The sequence below is a fragment of the Rhinolophus sinicus genome, chromosome 6 (genome assembly GCF_057876585.1).
Source record: "Rhinolophus sinicus isolate RSI-liver-muscle chromosome 6, RSI-T2T, whole genome shotgun sequence".
NCBI lineage: Eukaryota > Metazoa > Chordata > Mammalia > Chiroptera > Rhinolophidae > Rhinolophus > Rhinolophus sinicus.
Genome location: NC_142506.1, coordinates 66,793,300 through 66,812,178, shown reverse-complemented (window position 1 = coordinate 66,812,178; position 18,879 = coordinate 66,793,300). Strand labels below are relative to the sequence as shown.

At 41.7% G+C, this 18,879-nt stretch overlaps 1 protein-coding gene across 6 annotated transcripts in view; it reads left to right on the top strand.

Moving 5' to 3' along the window:
• The window catches only part of DENND1B (DENN domain containing 1B), a 175,551-nt gene that overhangs the window by 84,028 nt on the left and 72,644 nt on the right, over positions 1-18,879 (top strand). For all 6 annotated transcript variants that reach the window (XM_074317076.2, XM_074317075.2, XM_074317074.2 and 3 more), the window contains 2 exons: positions 1,453-1,563; positions 15,808-15,908. In XM_074317076.2, coding sequence (XP_074173177.2) covers positions 1,453-1,563; positions 15,808-15,908 — 212 coding nt within the window. The remainder of the gene's footprint in view (positions 1-1,452; positions 1,564-15,807; positions 15,909-18,879) is intronic.

Below are 18,879 nucleotides of genomic sequence, written 5' to 3'. Positions count from 1 at the left end.
AGGCCTTGACCTCTATGCCCGACCCCCCCCCCCCCACCATCCTTTTTCACTACCAAGTCAAAGTAACTTCCTTCTACTTTTCCCTCTGTTTACCTTTCTTACATTTGCTAATAAACAGCTACTAGCTTGATTTAACAAACCTCACATTTGTTAAAGGCTGTTACTTTGATAGTTTTAAAGAACCAGTTCAAAACAAAACTACCACTGAGAATATACATTTTTACATGTCCATGAAGATATTTCATTTCCAAAAAGTCCTGTTTAGGGAAAGGAAAAAAAAAAAAAAAGAGAGAGGAAAAGAAAAAAAAGCAAGGGAGTAAACATAAGGCAGCATTCTGTGTTGAGAAATAATCCGCATCTGGAAATTATCTTTCTTTGAGATGATAGGAAAAATATTCATGTCAGATGCACAAAAGTAATTTTGTGTCTGAAGAGTTGAATTGAAAGGTGAGGTGGGCTTCAAAGAGAGCGAGCAGGAAAGGGATCTCTCCCCACAAAGTTCCACACCGCTCACTGGTAGTTACTGGTTCTGTTTATATGCACTGCCATGATCACCAGTTTGTCCTGGTGAAATGAAATTTCTACTTTTCAGAAGTGGAAGGAATCATTGGATTTCTAGTTTTCTTTCCCAACTGAAAGTCTTAGCGTTCTAGGTCATCCTTCCCCTGTAGGTACTATAGTTTCAGTTTATCATCAGATTTTGTTCACTCTTTTCATTTATTGCTTTCTGATCTGCTTGAATACAGAAAAATTTTTAGAAAGGAGAAGATCTAAAAGTCCTAGTTAATATAACTTGTCTCAATTTTGTTCTTTTGTGGGGAAAATCATTTCAAGTTTCAAGTCAAGGGATCACATTAGACCAGCACGGGATTTCCTTTGGTTGTGGTAGTAAAGCAGGCCTGCCTTGGGACATCAACTAGGGAGGGTTTTCCTTCATAAAGAAGCAAAGACTTGCTTTCCATCCATCTCGTCCCTGGGTGCCTGTAGGCCCACCTAGGACCAGACAATATATTGCCTACTGAGTGACTGGCAAACACGAAAAGACCCCACTGTATTACGTGGAGCACTTCAGTGTGTGAAAGACTCACCAGGGCTGTTTATTTCAAAGACAGATTCTTGGGGCCATCGTCTGAAGATGACCCCAAACAGGCGGAGGTTGCAGCCCTGGAAGCTGGCTTCTTTCACAAGCACTTGTGGAGGGCGGGTGGGAAGTGTCCGACCCTCTGACTGTCCCCCTCCCAGAAACATCTTCCCGAGAAGGGTTATGTTGCAGATAATCATAGAATGTTAGGTGCTCCATGTGGCAGCAGAACGAGATGAAATGTAATGATTTGAATGGGTACCATTTGTTCTAAGAAGAGCCTTTGAGCTCCTGTCTCGCTGGTAAGTGTATGAGGTGCCCTCCCTGGAACCCAGCGTGCGCTGTAACTGCCCTGCATCTCCCCCGTACAGAGGAACCTGACGGAGTACTTCGTGGCCGTGGACGTGACCTGCATGCTCCAGCTGTACGCCAGCATGCTGCATGAGAGACGGATCATTGTCACCTGCAGCAAGCTCAGCACGGTGAGTGCTTCACGCCCTCCTCCCTCCTCGCGGCGACTGCACTGAGCGCCGCTCACAAAGCCCGCAAACCTCCACGGACTCAGAAATGGTCTGTGTGTACTTAGGAGACAATGTCCACATTTTTGGTAGATGGTTTTCCTCGGGCTCTTGAAGTACAAAAGTCTGATTTATGGGAGGCCTTCGCAGATGCATTAAGGCAGGTTAATTATTTTTTCTTATCACGAGATGAGAGTTGTTTTTTTTTTTTTTTTTCTTTTTAACTCTCCAGAGTTCATTTTACTGCCTTCTACCGTATAAAGACTTCTTTAGAGCTATTATGGGATCTTTATTATTCACTTGTGGCTTTTTCCATTGGAGCTACTTGAAAGAAATCAAGGGCCATGATAATAGCGAGCACCTAACCTGGTAATAGGTAGATTCATTTTGTTGCCAAGTAGTGGTTTGGGAGTCGGCTCTATAGTGCTTCTGCTCTGAAGGAGCTCTTCAGACTGATAATAACTTAAAAGTCAAAGTAGCGTTTTTTATTAATCACAGGTTTTGTGCGCGCACTAAAACGTTCTTTTGGAAAGTCTTCATTGCCACGGTGGAGGCAGTGAGAATAGGAGTTTTCTTGAGTCACAGAAAAATATTCAAACGTATTCTGCTAGATGTCCTAGTTTTTTTCTACTTTAAGCATTAACATTTTTAATATTTTTGACTTCAAATTTTTTAATGTAAATTGGAATATAGCTGACAGTAATGTATGAGATGTTTATTAAAAACCATTAGTTGATAGCACGTGAATTTAGTTTCTTATAAATTTGGTTGATAAAAATGAGATAATAGTTTTATGTTTTGTTCTCCTATAGCAGAAATAAAAACCTCCATGTATAAAATTTTAGTAGTTTAGAGTGGAAGGAGTTCCAGGATTTCTCTAAGATATCTACTGTATTTAGTACTTCATGATGAGGAAGGCATTTTCAGAGGTTAAATGGCCCCCTTAATTTAAGGTTCAAGAGCTCATTGGAGATGGGTAATGTGAGGCTGGGTGTCCTGATTCTGATTTCGGGATATTTCATTACTCTACGTTGAAAAAATACAAATTTGAGATTCTGAATTGGAATATTGGTACGCCCACTTTTTTAAAAAACAGAACACACAAAACTCAGACTGTATTGTTTTACGTATTTGAAAACACAATATATGCATTTAAAGGAGTAAGTGTGGAGAAATGATGTCGTACTTTCAGAGAATAAGTACTAGTCAGTGACACAGGTAATTATTCACATTTTCTTACAGCGATATTGAGAAATTCAATCTGAATCATTGGCTACTTTTTACAAATGTGCTTTTCTGCTGTGTGTCACTTACCGGTGAAGTAAAACCATTCTTTCTCCTCTGTTTTCTCTTCCTCCTCATCGTTTTTTAAACATGATTTTTTTCACGATTATAAAGAGTATTTGTATATGGATATTGTCCTGAAGATTAAAAAGATTGTACAAACTGTCTTAGGGGCCTAAGAACTAAATTCCTATCAAGATTAATTTATGTGACACGTGTTTATTATACACGTATGTGGTTGGCAGTTTCCAGGCACTAAGGATTCAATAGTAAGCAAAACAAGACAAACCCTCTTGGAGCTTAGATTTAACTGATAAAACAGATAAAGAAATGAGTGACTAAGTAACTTTTATATCATGTGGTGATGAGTACCAAGGAATAAGGGACAAAGTGAGCGTGTGCGCGGGATAAGAGGTGAGGGGCAGCTTTCACTGTTACGTGCAGCAGACATGGACAGTCTCTCCATGAAGACAGCATTTGTGCAGAGATCTGAAAAAGACGTGGCAGTGAACCACGTGGATGAATTTAGGAAGACGGTAGAAATAAACCTGAGGATGCGTTTTTGTAAAATATTGGTGTTTCTCATTGTTGTAATTTGTAAACACCCCTTAACGCCTGGCTAACCTCTCTTTGACTCAGTTTCTTCACATGTAAACTGAGAGAAGGGGTACTAGTAGTCTCCGTCTCCGAGAGTTGCTTGAAGATTAAGGATATATTCATGTAATAGACGCACACATACAGGTGTACACATGTACGCACGTGTAACATGCATGTGTACGAAGTGCTTACAGTGCGTCTGCTGAGACCCGGTGCTTCTTCCGTGGTTATTAGCTCTCATTTTATACTGGACTACATCTGCCCTCTAGAGTAAAGAGGAACATGGCTACCCTCTGACTTGATTTGAATTAAAAAGGAATAGTTTGAATAGTGGCTTGGTACTATGTAGAGAGTTGTTTCCTATGTTTGAGACAAACCCAAGACCAATTGTTTGTGACACTTCATGGAAACTGGCTGGTGATGTCACCTCTAAGTCCCAGCTTTGTCTTGGTCCCCTCTCTGCGCGGCAGGACTGACAGCAGAGGCATAAATCACGTGCACTTTCATGACCTCTTCACCTTTCTTAGTGGGGGAAGCGGCTTTACTTGAATCCGTTTTGAAAAATTCATAAATTCATATATATTTATCTGCTGTAAATCCCATGCATAGTAATGTGTAAGGTCAGTGACTAGTACCACAATACATTAGAAGTCAGCTACTTTTTAGAAAGACTTCAGGAAAACCTCTGAAACCTCCAAGGAAGGAATAGTTAGGGTATGAACAAACTGACTCGCGTTTAAGCTTTTTACATTCTTCTATTATTTTACGTGCCATACAGGTGATAATATATTACACTTTACACTAATGTAAGAAATTATGTTTTACTCATTTTTTAAGACTCTATAGCCAAAATTTTAAATGTAATTACTGGAAGAACACCTATAAATGAAGGTGCATTCACATTCATTATGTTATCGCAGTGTTAGGGATTTTGTTTGGCTTGACTCTTTGACGTTCATCATTTCATTGGAATCGTGTTTGTCAGCTTTGTAACTGGCTGAGGGTTAGTGGTGACACACCGTAGAGAATCCGCTTGCTGAGTGACTGTTGTTTTAGGTGCTCTTTGCTGTTATAATTTGTGATTATCTTTATAGAGATAAACTTTAAAATAAAAATAATTAGTTTTGAGATATGTTAGCAAGAATATAAAGAGTGTTGTTATGTTTTTAAATTTTTAATGTGTTTTCCGTTCACATATCAAAGTGTGGTGTTTTGTGAGGACCTATTACATTTTTATGTGTTTGAGTTTAATGAACTGGGACATAAGCAGTTTTGTGTTATTCTGTTGGTACGTATGTACCAAGCACACGCGGGAGGGTGCTGACAGTGCTGAAGAAGACCGCTGATGTCACCCCCGCTGGAGGCAGGTCCTGGGTGTGTCATCCCCAAGTGCCTCCCGGCGGACTCGGGGGGCATCCTCCCAGAGCCGTGTGTACTCCCAGCAAAGGAATACATCATGATACTACACGACTCTTATCAGTTGACTTATTGCTGTTTTGTGACCAGAGGTAGGGAGGATTGCTGTTTAAGTCATGTCATCGGTTCTCAAACCAGTGAGGCATGAAGCCTTGTCATATGCCTCTGTAATTGTAGCTCACCAGACTTTCTCTAACTAGTCAGCGGGGGCTGCGCATTCTGTCTCAAACCCCCGGCTGGCCAGCGTGTGACAGGAGCTTCTCATCCTGTCAGTAATATGTTAACTAGAGTGTATCTTTGTGGCCTGGAGAAGCAGGTGGGAGAGATGCTTCTCTTTAAAGCAGATGTCTAACTGTTAGCTACTATTTTGACCAGCATGTAGTTGGTAAATATCGCCCTCTTGAAATCCATGAGCACATTAGTTACAGAGATTGGATTGTGTAACGCATGTTCTTTCTGGAATATTTAGAGCAAGCAGTATGCTCCGAGGGTGGGAATTGTGTTAATAAACTGTAATTTCTTCCTTTGTTATAGCTGCCCCCAGGCATGGAAGCATATGCCTTTCTCTCCTCCTCTCATTAATTCCATCAAGGGCATATGCAAAAAGAAATCTTCGTGATCCCCGGAAAATCAGCTATTAACATGTAGATTGTATAGGTTTAGTTAGACTGAAGGGGAATTCAGAAGATTTTAACCTCTCCATCTGGGTTTTACATGTTCTTGGTTTGTCTCTTAATGGTGCCACCTGTATCAGCGTCTCACCTGAAACCCAAAGCCCAGAGCATGTTTCTGAGATTACGAATTGAACAGTTGGTGAGAAAACAAAGATTACCCAGGTCTGCTTCCTAGTTGAGCTCATTGAAGTGTATTTTCCTCCTTGTGTTTTAACTGCAGAGGTGCAGTTTAAAATTATTATCAAGACCTCTGAGGGAGAGGTATTCTAGGAACAATTTTTAGATTTCTTAATTCTTCCCAAAGCCCATAGCAACCAATTGTGTCCGCTGAAACTAGATAATGATTCTACTTAGCTGTGTATAATCTGACATGTACACTGCTATTCTGAACGTCGTGTTTCCATTCAGTGCTAAGGAAGGGGCTGAGCTGTGGAAGTGGGGCTGCTGAGGCTGTCACGTGGCCCCGTGTGGGGAGACTTGTAAGAGAGGAAACTGGAGGTGCTTGCATCTTCCAGCCCCTGTGGTGATAAGAGATGTTTTTCATAGAAGTGAGCACGTACTTCTGCTTTATGGTTTAGTCCATTTGTCTTTTACAAGTAAACAATTGGCTTTTAATTTAAAAAGAAAAAATTCTAATGGAACAATTATGGAATTATCTAAGGGGTCTACCGAGTTGTCATTCACTAGGTTCTAGAAGCTTTGTTCCCACACCTACTCTGATCCCCACAAAAACGAAAATCAGAAGATTTTGGTTTATTGTAGTATTTTCTGTATAGCATGACTTACTTCTGTGCTGTTGGTGATTTTCAGTGTTAAATATAAGAAAAAATGTACTGTTTCTTTAGTAAAAGTACTATTGAGAACAGTATGGTTTTTTTTAAAAGTGGACCTTTGATATTTGTATGTTTTTATACAGTACAATTTTTTTTTTTCTTTTTCAGCTAGGCAAGTTTTTATGTTTTGATGAGCTTTCCTAGGTTGCATGCTACACTTGTACTCATTGTAGACGTCACGCTGTACGTTTCCTAATTGGAACTCAACATCTGCCCTCCATAGTCTTTTCCTACCAGGGGGCTAGTTTGGTGCTTGGCTCCTCCCTCTCACCTGTCTCCCCCCCAAGTCCTGCAGGCCCTCCTTCCTTCCTTAATTCCTTCTCCTCTGAGCCCTGTTCTCCACCCCAGCTGCCCTCTGTCTTAGTTCAGGCAGGTAGCACTTCCCACAATAATGTTGTTGGCTCGTGTACGCTGAATACTAGCATTATCTCCGTTTACATAAAATGCTGATGGTAGTAATTACAGCCCAGAATTATATAGTGCGTAATCAGCCTTCTGAGCGATTTCTTTAAGTTAATTTAATCATCACTTACTCTGCAGCAAGGACAGATGACGATGAGGTTTTGAGACTCAGATGGGGTAAGGAGTCCTAGGCCACAGAGCTAGGAAGTGGCTTAACCAGCTCCATCTGACTCCAGAGGACATGCTTTCAGGTCTGTGCAGTTTTGCCTTCAGTGACCATCGTAGGAAACCAGCACGTCTTTGCACGCTGCGCCTTCTGGTGAAGAGCTTCTAATCTCCATGCTGCAGTGGCCTCATTCCTTTGTCTCTGTGAGTCTAGTCAGCTGTCCCTCGTAATCTGTCACTTGTCCCTGCTCCCATTTTTAATGCTATCAGTGCTGACACATATCTTTTCTTTGGACCCCCCATTTTCTTAGCCTTTCTGTTCATTCTGTACATAATTACTCAGTCCTTCAGAATCAGAAACATCTACTGAGGATTACTCATTGCCTCTAGAACTCCTTAATCCGGCATTACAAGCTGTCCGTTATCTGGTCCCCAACTTTTCTTCCTAAGTTTTTCCACAATGTACTTCTCTGCTCAGGTTTCTAGACACTGAACTCCTGGGGCGGAGATCGTGTATGTTTCAGTCTCTGCAGGAAACCGGCCTCTTAGGACAGTGCGGGTTCATACGAGGCTTTTAGCACTAATGTGCTGAGTCAGTGCATGAGATTGTACTTTTTGCCCTTCTTCAAATGTGTTTTGAATTTCCCAAAATCTGGTTTGCTATTCAGGGGCCTAGTTTCTTTCAGTAACTCCCTTTATATCTTTCTTCTTGGAACTGCTTACTATAGAATTTACCATGTGCCCTTTCTCTCAAGTTGTAATTACTAGTGAATTTGTTGTGCTTTTGTATTAGATCGTAATCTCTTTAAGTTTAGAAGTGCGTGTGTGTGTGGTGTTCACAAATAAATTTAATCTTTTAAATTGTGGATAGCAGAGAAAAGTTTTAAAATAAAATTTTGATTAATTACATTACAGTATGAAATCAGAAGCGTTTGTCTGATACTGACAGGCCAGACTAGAACCTTGTCTCTTTGACAAGTAAAAATGTGTCTTTTTAAATAATAATAAAGGTTTCTTCAAAAAATTCTGAAGTTTATAAGTTAGCGGCATTGTCTTTAAAAAGAAAAAAAGATTTGTGTTTAGCCATTTTCTACTAGAGAATTTCAATTTTTAAAAAAGTCTATGCCCAAACGCTCATTCTTTGGGGAAAAGTTATTAGTACATCTTGAGCTCTGTGAACTTTATTGCTTTTTGTTCAGCCTGCTCGGGAACTTGGTTTGGCACCTTGTGGCCCCCACTTTGTCCCCTCTAGAAAACAGCCTGCTCTCTCCCTTTGAGCAGTGTTCACCTGCTCGTCCATGGATTCAGTCCTCAGCGACGGAGCCCCAGACTCAGGGCAGACACTGCTCCAGGTAGGACAGCAAGGTCACAGCCTCTGTGTCAGTGTGGGTCCAATTGGGGAGAGAAAGTGCACGGTCATTTCAATCGGAAAGTTTAATGTAAAGAGTTTACAACTATAACGTGGGGTCAGAGTAACTAGGGATGGACTAGCAAGAAAGAACTAAGACAATGACCGTAAGAGGTAGATAAATTTGGCTTCTAGAAATGTTTCTAGGAAATGTCGGTTGGACATGCTTGAAAGTAGGTAAGAGAGAGGGAGAAGTACAGAAATGACACACAAAGGACAAATCTCAAGGGCTTGATGTCATTTATACCAGTAAATTGTAACTTTATAAGTGTGTGTGTGTACATACATGTACATGTAGATGCTTATATATGTTTATGTATGTATTTATATGTATTTGATATGCATGCTAAATATACATATATGTATGTTAAATATATAAGAAAATATATACAATTTTAACATTATAATGTATAATATCTGTATAATTATTTATTCTCATTTAATCATATGTAATGTAAACATTAGAATATTTAACTCCACTTATTAAAGATTCAGAAATTATTATGCAGTTGCTTTGCAACTGTTATTGTCTCTCTTCCAATCGCTAATGGATTGTGATGAATTTTATTTTGTTTCTGGTGAGAGATATTTTGATTTTCAAAGATGAAAATCAAAACTAGTTTCAGCAAGTTGGATTTTATTTATTGGTTATTTGAAATAATGTTCCCAAATATGGTAGTAGTGTGATTATATTAATAATACCTTTTAAAATTAGAGATTTGTGTTTCAGTCCTGATTGCTCAGCCAAAAAATTGGATGACTTCACATAAACTATTTAATTTCTTCTACTCTGATGTTTCTTGCCTAAAAACTAAAATAATGGAACAAGAACGATTTGGAAGGTCCATTCTAATTGTCACATGCAGTGATTCTTTAATTGCACTGTTTATTGCCTAAGTTAGGTGGTCTTTCCATAATTCCCATGAACACCCTAACCCACAGCCAGCCCTCTAGAATCCAGAGTGTAGAAGTTAGTGACAAGGGGAAATGGGCAGATAGACTTGAGCAATGCTGTAGCATTAGATTCCTCACGTTTGGTGGACAGGTAGGTGGGCCTTCCCTGGGAAAGGCAAAACTGCTATTGCATTTGAGAGAGAGGACTAGAAAGAAGTACCTTTAGGAATGGGGAAAGGTCCCGGAGGGAAGGACAAGCGTTTGAAGTCATTGGCGCTGATGTGTGATGATGGGACAGCTGCAGAAATGCCGAGTTGAGGAGAGGCCAGCGTGATGATAATGGTGGTGTGTAGAGAGTAACTAGACGGTGAGCTCCTTGGGGGCAGAGATTTTTGTCTCTTTTGTTTGTTCCTACATTCCCAGTCCCAGTAATAATGCCTGACATATTTGGTGCCCCACTTACTAACTGTGACCTTGGGCAACTGGTTTAACTTTGCCTTAGTTTCCGCATCTGTAAAATGAATGGAAGAATGAATTCATGACAGAAGCAAACAAGCAAGAAAAGGTGAGATGATTGCAAGTTTCCAAGGGACTTGGGTGTGATGGAAAGAGATTAGATGAGTTTTTAGGAATGAAGTAGCAGGAATTACCATCCTAGTACAATGAAGAAAGAGAATGAAATATAAAACATTTTAGTAGAAAAAGCAGTTAAAAAAAAAGCATAACCCAGTACTGTCTTTTTTTCATTGTATAAAATTGCTATTCCTCCAAGCATTTCCTTTAAACTGTCACTTAATTTGAGGAATAGAATTTTGCTCAAATAAGAATATTCCATAGTTGGGAGAACTTTGTAGTTTCAAATACACTGCTGCTACCATTTTGGCCTGAACTTTTACATGTGAATGTAAATTAAACGTGTTTGAACAGATGGTTTCTTTATGCTTTCCACTAATTTTTTTTTCATTCCACGAAGAATTTATTGCATTCCCATCTGCAGCAATTTATTCTGTATATCTACAGTTATTTATAGTGCTTAATTTTCTGAATTAACTATCGATTCAGTTAAGAATCAAATGAAGTCTCAGTTAAGAATCTGATATAGATTTCTTGGATTTTGTGCATGAATACATTGCTAGGGGACATAAATTTGCCCATCAGTAATTCATGTCAAACTCTAGTTGAAGTGAGTAGGACTTCTGCCCAAGGACCAGGCACCACGTAGCTGAGAGACAGAGAGACTAGGATGAAGGGAGTGACAACCTGTTGATCTGAGAGCTTTGCTCGTAAGGTGTGGCAGTTAGAATTGTGCTGTGTTTCATTGTGCTTGTCATATTAGATGGACGCTTTTCCTGCTGTCTCCTTGAGACTCTGATAATGCGTTTTTTTTTCTTTCAAAATGCATGTCTATTTAATTGCTTAAAACATCACTTAGTTTCATTAGTAGCCTAATTTCCTCTAGTAAATGCAGTTTCACTTTAAGAACATGAATAACTGAAGTTTCACATCACAAGAGGAGAGGTCCTTGGTTTGACTTCCAAGTAAATGTACCTGTGGGTGTGGACTGGGGTGCTCACCTGTAGAATTTTTATCAATTGTCTCATCTTTTCAACATTCCCTGATAAAATCTGTTCTATTGGTTTCCTGCTGGTGTCGCAGACCATAACACTGAGAGAAGTTTTGCAAATTGGACCTGTGTGATAGACCCTAAATCTCTCATGTAAAGGTCTGCGGTTCCATTTGTCTCTTCGTCCCAAAGACTCATTCTCCATTACGTAAGTGGGAGAAAATATTTTCCACCAGTAGGTAGTATTCAAAGCCTCAGAATGATGCACTTTTGCATCTGTGCAGGTCAAAAGGCTAGTGTATGCTGGAGCCTGCCCAGGTTGGCAGCTTGGCTTTGCCACTTACTGGTGTGTGATCTCGGGCAACTGGTGTCTCTTTGCTGCCGTGTTCTGATCTGCCAGTGGGAACAATGACGATGGGCCTGTTTCCTCAGGTGGGTTTGAGGGTTCCGTGTGAGTGTGCCGAGTCCTGAGAACAGCGCCTGGCACATGAAAGCACTCTGCACACGCTTGCTGCTGTTAGAGCTGGTGGCCTGGGACCGCACGTTCCAAGGACCTTTATTCTGTGACTACATTCGTTGTGACCAACCATCTTCATCACGTTTCTCGCTGTGATTTCACAGGCCCCAGTTCTCGTTTCGTCACACGGTTTCCACACACACTTATTTATGATTGTCGTGTGCGGGAAATACATGTCCCCAGTAATTTTCGTTTGCATTTGTCAGCACTCCGGGACTGTGTCAGGTCAATATACTTAGTTAGTATGCTTTGTGAAATGACAGGTCCGTTTAAATATGCATATGCCATTTGACAAAGAGGGTAAGAAATTTTTTTTCTTAAACCTTTATTTGATCAGTTTGTTTTTCTCTGGAAATTATAGCCATGTATTATTCCTTCAGTTTTCAGGGTAGAAGGCCTGGGCCATGCTCTGACTCAGACCTTGGCACCCCTTCTCCCACGCTCCTTGCTTTCATGAGGAACAGCCGTGGTGTAAAGAAGCAGTTGACTGCACATCACAAAAGCGATGTGGGACCCTCGCCCAGTCGTGAACCACACACAGAACTTTGAGCAAATCTAGTCCAAAAATATGATTGGCACTTCCCTTTAAGCTTTAAGACTGAATATATTAATATCATAAACAACTTAAAAGTAAGAAGATTCTTCTGACTTGCTTATATTCTACCTTGGTCTCATTTCTTTTGAGTACTTTATCCTGGAAAGCAAACTCTACCATGCGGAGTTTATTTTCTTTCACTTGCATAGTTCTCAGAATGCCTGAGGAAGAGGATTTGTAGTGAGAGTATTGTCTTCCAGGCGTGGGCAGGTCTCATCCAGGGCAAAGTTGAGAGCCCTGCTCTGCCAGGCTCGGAAGGCCTCCAAATCTGATCACGCTCACCTCTCTGACCTCGTTTGCGCTGACCTCTGTGTCACTCGGTGGAGATGCCAAGCTGTCCCCCCTCTGGACCTTTGAACCCACGGTGTCATCGGCCTGGGATGCTCTGCTCCCCAAATCCCCAGTAGTCGGCTGCCTTGTGTTAGTTGAGTCTCAGTTCAGATGTCACCACAGCAGAGTTCACCCCTCGTCCCGTCTGACACAGCCCCGCTGGCGCTCTCTAGCCTCTCACCCTGCTTTGGGTTTCTTCCCAGAACTTAGCTCTGAGTAAGAAATGTATTTTACTTGCTTATTGTTTGCTTGCCCCACTAAAATGTATGCTCTGTGAAAATAGGGATGTTGTCGTGTTCAGTTCTGCGTCCCTGTGGCTTAGTAGAGTTGTGATGGCACACCGCAGGCACTCAAAGTTACAGTTGATTTAAGCAAGTAAATTATTACAATATTTCCAGTTGCACAGTTACCTAATGTGCTTTAATGCTTTCAGAGGTGATCTCTAGATAATTTTGAAGGTGGGTCTGAACTGTAGTCCAGTTAAAATGTTCTGTTAACCACCTGAATGGAAAAACTATATCTAACTATAACTAAGAAGATCAAATGTTAGAATTGATCAGATCTAAGAATCCAGAACGTTAGATCTCTGAGATGATGCTTACAGATCATCTAGCCTATGCTTCATGTTCCCAAGATTGTTACCCTTATTATAATTCATCATCTCAGGGACCTGAGACCTGGTTATATTAGCAGATGTGCCAGAGGTCGTGTGGCTTCTGGGTGGCAGAGCGCTAACCTCATCTCCACTGTATTCATTGTTTTCGTGTACAACTTCTGTGTAACTGTGTTTCAGTTCTAGTACACTTATTTTTTATTCCTTGTATTTTTTATACACAACTTCGCTATCTCCTGTTGAAAGCATATGCTATAAAAGCATTTTCCCTGTGCTGTGACCACACAGTGGCCACGTGCTGCTCAGTGTGTGTGGGAGATCTCCTTTGGCTTGCTTCTTTGCGAATGCCCACAGCTAACAGAGTGAGTGTTTGCCAAAGCAAATTCCTTGTAGCTCCACCTGAACTTGACATCTTGGCTACTTTTAATAATTCCTCCTAGTTGCTAAGGTCAGAAACTGTGGTTGTGGAAGGGGGATAGTATTTTTACCTCTCCCTGTCAACCCTCACCTGTATCCAGAAAGCTGCCAAATCTTGGAGCGCTTCCTTTTTCCCTGCTTGGTCTTGATGAGCAGAGGTAACACTTGCCCAATGCTAGCCATTGTCGCAATCTGCGACTCTGCTTATCATGGTGAAATCATCTTCCAAGAAAGCAATCTAATTGATCAGACTATAGTGTACCTAATTAGCAAAGAAGTCATAGCTTCCTTTAAGGATGACCACTGAGGGCTTGGGGAAAGGATCTCTACGGCCTGTCACAGAATGCTTTGGACTCTGGGTGTGCCTGGTAACTAAGTTACCCTTATTGTAATTCCTCATCTTGACAATGTATTCTCTTCTTGTTACACTGTTATTTTTCTCAACAGTCAAAAAACAAACACTTTCCTTTTTTTAACACGTTGCGTATGGATCACAAGAATCTTCACGAGGGATGTTAACCCCACTGTACGCAAGGTGTTAAGGTTTTAAATAAGCTGTTTTAAAAATCATCTATGTAGAGGAGAACTTGAGTAAGTTAGTTGCCTTTCAGAGCTACACAGTTGCTTTTAGCACATCCGGTTGCACTGAAGGGACGGGAAGAGCTCATGCAGCTTTAAAGCAGCCCAGATTACAACCAGGGAGCCCCTGAGAGCTCCCCGAGAACTTGACACATGTCCTTCTATTTCAGATATATAAGAAAAATAAATCCGTGTCTGTAATCGTTACACTGAAGTATTTGAATGCCTCCTAGTGGTATAGTGTATGCTCTAATTAAGGGGTTTAAAAATAATATTTGTTGAGGGAATACTGTAGATAAACTATTAATGCTTGTAATTGTGAAGTTCTAAAAACCCTTTCATGATAGTACCATAAATGGAATCAAAATACATTGCTTGCCATATAAAACCGATTAAAAAAATCTAGCTGGAAAATATATAATACACACGATCAACATGAATATACTTTTAATCAAAATTTTTGTGTTTTTGGTTTAGATTAGATTAATTTAAATAATTTTTTTATTTAGTAGAAAATATGCACTTAAATTTAGAGAAATGTTGCTATTAAGATTGAATTGCATTGTACACATTTATTTTTAAAAATTAATTCCTATGTATGTCTTCATTTCTTTATATAATAAAATAGAAATGATAGTTTATAGAAAGTCTGCGGTTCATTTTCAGATGGTTTTATTTTTAAATTCTGATTCTCAAGTTGATAAAATGATTTAATCAGTAACCTTGAAATGCAGGCTATAGCAAAACTTTAAAGTGATGAATTCTGATTCAATTATTGCTTTAAACCAGGGGTGTCCAAACTGTGGCCTGCGGGCCAACTGCGGCCTGCGATCCATTGTTAATTGGCCCGCAGCAAATTCCAAAAATATATTTAGTTTACTTAAATAAACCAGGTGAGGCAATACGTACTTCACCTCGAGTGAGTGGCCCGGCTGTTTGTATACTTTACCGCATACGGCCCTTGGTGAAAAACGTTGAAAAAAGTTTGGACACCCCTGCTTTAAACACTGAAAAATGACTTCACACTTTTAGAAATATAGTTTAAAATGCAACGAAAGTCACACAGAAAGCATTCTGACGACGGTCTGTAGGAGGGAGGAAAAAGAATGATATCCCTTTGTTAAGCATGAAAAATATTTAATTAACTGCTTGCCAAAAAAGACCACAAACAATTAAAATGGCAGTTTACCTTTAAAATAGCAACTATGTAATGGCAGCTGTTGTGATATAAAGCTCGGAAACGAAATGTTAATCTGAAACGAACAGTTTAAATACGGAATTATGATATAGTTGGCTTCCTGTAGCACAGCTGTCAAGCTTGGGCAGCTCGCTGGTCAATGGTGACATTCTCTGTGTCAGCGAGCAGAGTCTCCTGATACCACAACCTGCAGTTCACACATTACAGAAGCTCCAACTGTCGAGCATCCAAGTCCCCTGGTATCAGTGCGGCTTCCAGACTCTCCTGACTGGCTCATGTTTCATTCCTTGGCAATTTGCCCTAATGATATCCCTCAGGAGCTTTCAGCCTCTCTTCCTCTCCATATTTAATCGTGGTGGATTAATCTGAGGGCTGCGCGGCCCGGGCTGCGCAAAGCGGCCTGTCCTCTGATTCCTTCCGCCACACTCACCTAATTTTTCAGTTTCACTTTTATTTATGTTCCAAGTCTTGACCCTACACACTGTATTTTCAGATAACTGTCCACATAAGATGCCCAGGAAACTCCTTTACCGGTTTATGTATTTTTTTCCGAGGGGCTTCTATAACATAAGACTTGTTTCATGCAGAATCGGCGAAGGTAAAACGATGGAGGTCACTAAATAAATTGTTTTCTGATCATCGTTCGTGTTTGGTAAGGAACCTGCCGTTGTGTCCGGAGGGCCCGCGGCCACTCACTGTTGTTGTCCTCTCCCAAATTGCAGCTGACGGCCTGTGTGCACGGATCGGTCGCCCTGCTGTACCCCATGTACTGGCAGCACGTGTACATCCCTGTGCTCCCCGCGCACCTGCTGGACTACTGCTGGTAAGCGGGGCTCCGCGCGTGGGGCCCGGGCGGGCAAGGGCCCGGGCTGCAGGCTGGCGCCTGTGCGCGCGCTGCCACGTGGCCTCGACCGCAGCCACAAGTGCTGCACGGGGCTTCGAGGAAAGGCCGAATAGTTCTTTCCAAAGGCAGCACAGACTTGTCACCCGGCAAACAGGAAGTTCTTTGGAGGTTGTGAGTCCTTCCTGCAGCCATTAGACAATCACGCGCGTGGGTGGACACGGAGGCAATCTGAGTGGTGCTTAGGGCAGTTGTGTCGGGGTCAGTGTCAGTGAGAGGCCTCGGTAGCCCAGGTGTCAGGCTCTGTCTGCAATCAGTCGGAAGCCAGGCTGTCCGTCAGGACAACTTTCCTTTGCCCTCTTCCCTCAGTGGTACACCCGACGCCAGAGAGCAGCAAAGGGGTCGCCTCCAGTATAGGGGTTCCCTGCATCTCTGGTTCCCATCAAAGTCGCAGCCTGGAGCCACCTGCGAAGCAATGTTGCAGAGTTTGGGGAAAGCTTCCTGGCATTAGGACAGCTCCCAGGGATCTCATCGGATCTGAATTTGACTCCGCCTCTAGAGCTGTGCTCCTCCCGGGAGAGTCTGCACTGCGAGCCAGGCGAGCCAGGCGGGCGGAGGCCGGACTCCCAGAGGGCAGCCGCGGCCTGGGTCCCCACCCTGGGCTGGAATGCCCGCTTCACTCACTGCACAGCCGTCTTCCGCAGCCATAGCTCAGTTCTCTGCAACTCTCATGAGACTTCCCCTCTAAACCATGCCAGTGCACAGACACACATAGAAGGACATAATTTCTAGCATAGTGCTTTTGTTTATATCACAACTAATGTTATTAAAAAACAAAGCTCTGTTAGAATCAGAGTATTTAACTTGCTTATTTCATGAAAAACAGATCCCTTAAAGTATGTCAGGATTCAAATGATTAATGTTCATATATAGGGGTTTTCTGTTAAGTTTTTAGGACTAGCCCCCTACAGAGCAATGGATTGTAAGGACAGCACGTGTGCTGGGCCACAGGTTGGTGGTACTGCTGCTTGTGCATTCCCACGGCTCCATACCATCATTGGTGTTGATGGTGCCGTTCGTAGGTCCCAGGGACCTACCACTGCTTGTGCCCTCTGAGTCCTGGGAGGAGAAGCAGTGTGGCAGGAGACTCCAGGTCTGCAGGTGAATTATATTTGTGATGGACGTGTCACATCACAAGCCTGAGAGTAAAGCTGGATTTGTAAGGAGGCCCTATTGGTAATCATTTTAGAGGTACCGTCTCCGACCAACCTACCCAGAATATGTGAGCAGTTTATTCACTTGCCCATGGAGATGTTTGCCTAGTGTTCAGTAATTAAAACTCACTTATTTAAACAAAGTTTTTATAAAAGTACTTGAAAATATATTGGCATATGGCTTTGAAAAATATATGTCCAGAACTAACCCTTCTAATTATGAGACCTGGAATGATATTTTATCATATATAATGTTAATACCATTTTAACTTTCCTGTTAAAATATTCTGACCTCTTAGATAGCGTCCCTTTAAAAAGGTTCCATTCTCTGTAATGATTACACGTACAAGACTTTTGGAGGAAACATGTCATTTCAAAACTATTCTATGACTACACAGTTCTGTGCTAATTCTTTCCAGAGAGTTCTTCCTGATACTCTCTGAGCCTGCCGCCAAGCCCTTCTGCTCCTTCCGCTGTGATGAAGGAAGCTCATTTCCTATCTCAGTCCCTGGAATTTTCTTCCTAGTTCCTAACCTCTGCAATAGCCTATAGGACAAGTGCTAACAGCCTCTATGCCAGACACTTCTCGGGTCCGGAGAGCACAGCTTGATCCTCAAAATTTCTGCAGCCCTCAGATCACAATGAGAGGGTCAGCTTCTGTCAAAGGAATTGGGCAGGAGAATATCACTTTTTTTTTTTTTTTTGAAGTAGCCAAGACTCTAGCTGTCTTCCATTGTCAGAAAATCCTATGCAGTAAACCATTTCCTGGGGAAAATGGTTTTCTTCCCTTTGTTTGCATCCTTGCAAATGATTCTAGAATCAAAGCATGCAAAAGGGAGAAAAACACTAGAGTCATCCTTCGCTTGCATGGTTTTGGAGTAAAGAAAACGTGGGATTCCCTTTCTGTCGAGCACCAGGAATGGCTGGTGTTGGTGGACGGACATTTGCCGACTCTTCCAGGCGACTGGAACTTGCCCAATTCTGAGGTCCTAGCTCCTGGAAGGATCGCTGCTTGTGTACCTGGTGTCTGGTGTTGCACAGATCGTGGAGAGCCGCGATGCCATCTAGTGACCGTGGGCAGACATCGCATCTTGGCCCGCTGATAGAGCCTTGCTAATTTGCTAGCTCATTCCTTCATTCATTCATCAATCCATTTGTACAGCAAACATTTGGTGAACTCCACATTCTTTGCCAGGCTGCGAGTATGTGATGCAAAGAATAAGATTTTGTTTCTGCTCTTGCAGGATCCAAAGATAGGAAGAAATTCACACACAAACACACACACATACACACGTGCACACACGCACAAGCGCACAGCACAGAGTAATACTGTGAGGTTTATATTGGGGGTATAAAAGGAACATGGACGGGGACACTGAGGAAGGTGGCTACTGGGACGAAGTGACATCATCTGCAGTTTTCCCTTCATCTACCAGTATCACTGGGAAATGGGGAGTTCCCGTTTAACGGGTTTCAGTTAGACAAGATGACTAAATTCTAGAGCTCTGATGTACAAACTTGTGCCTATAGGTAGCAATACTGGATGCGAGACTTGACATTTTATTACGTAGGCAGCTCTCCTGTTAGGCATTCACTACCAAAAAAAGGTACTTTAATGTGGCGAGTCTGTGATGTCAGACGCTGTTAACCTCTGCGAGTCTTTCAACACGTGGGAGGTGGTGCGACTCTAGTACCAGTAAAATCAGAATCATTCATTACTTGTTCCAGAATGGTTGGTT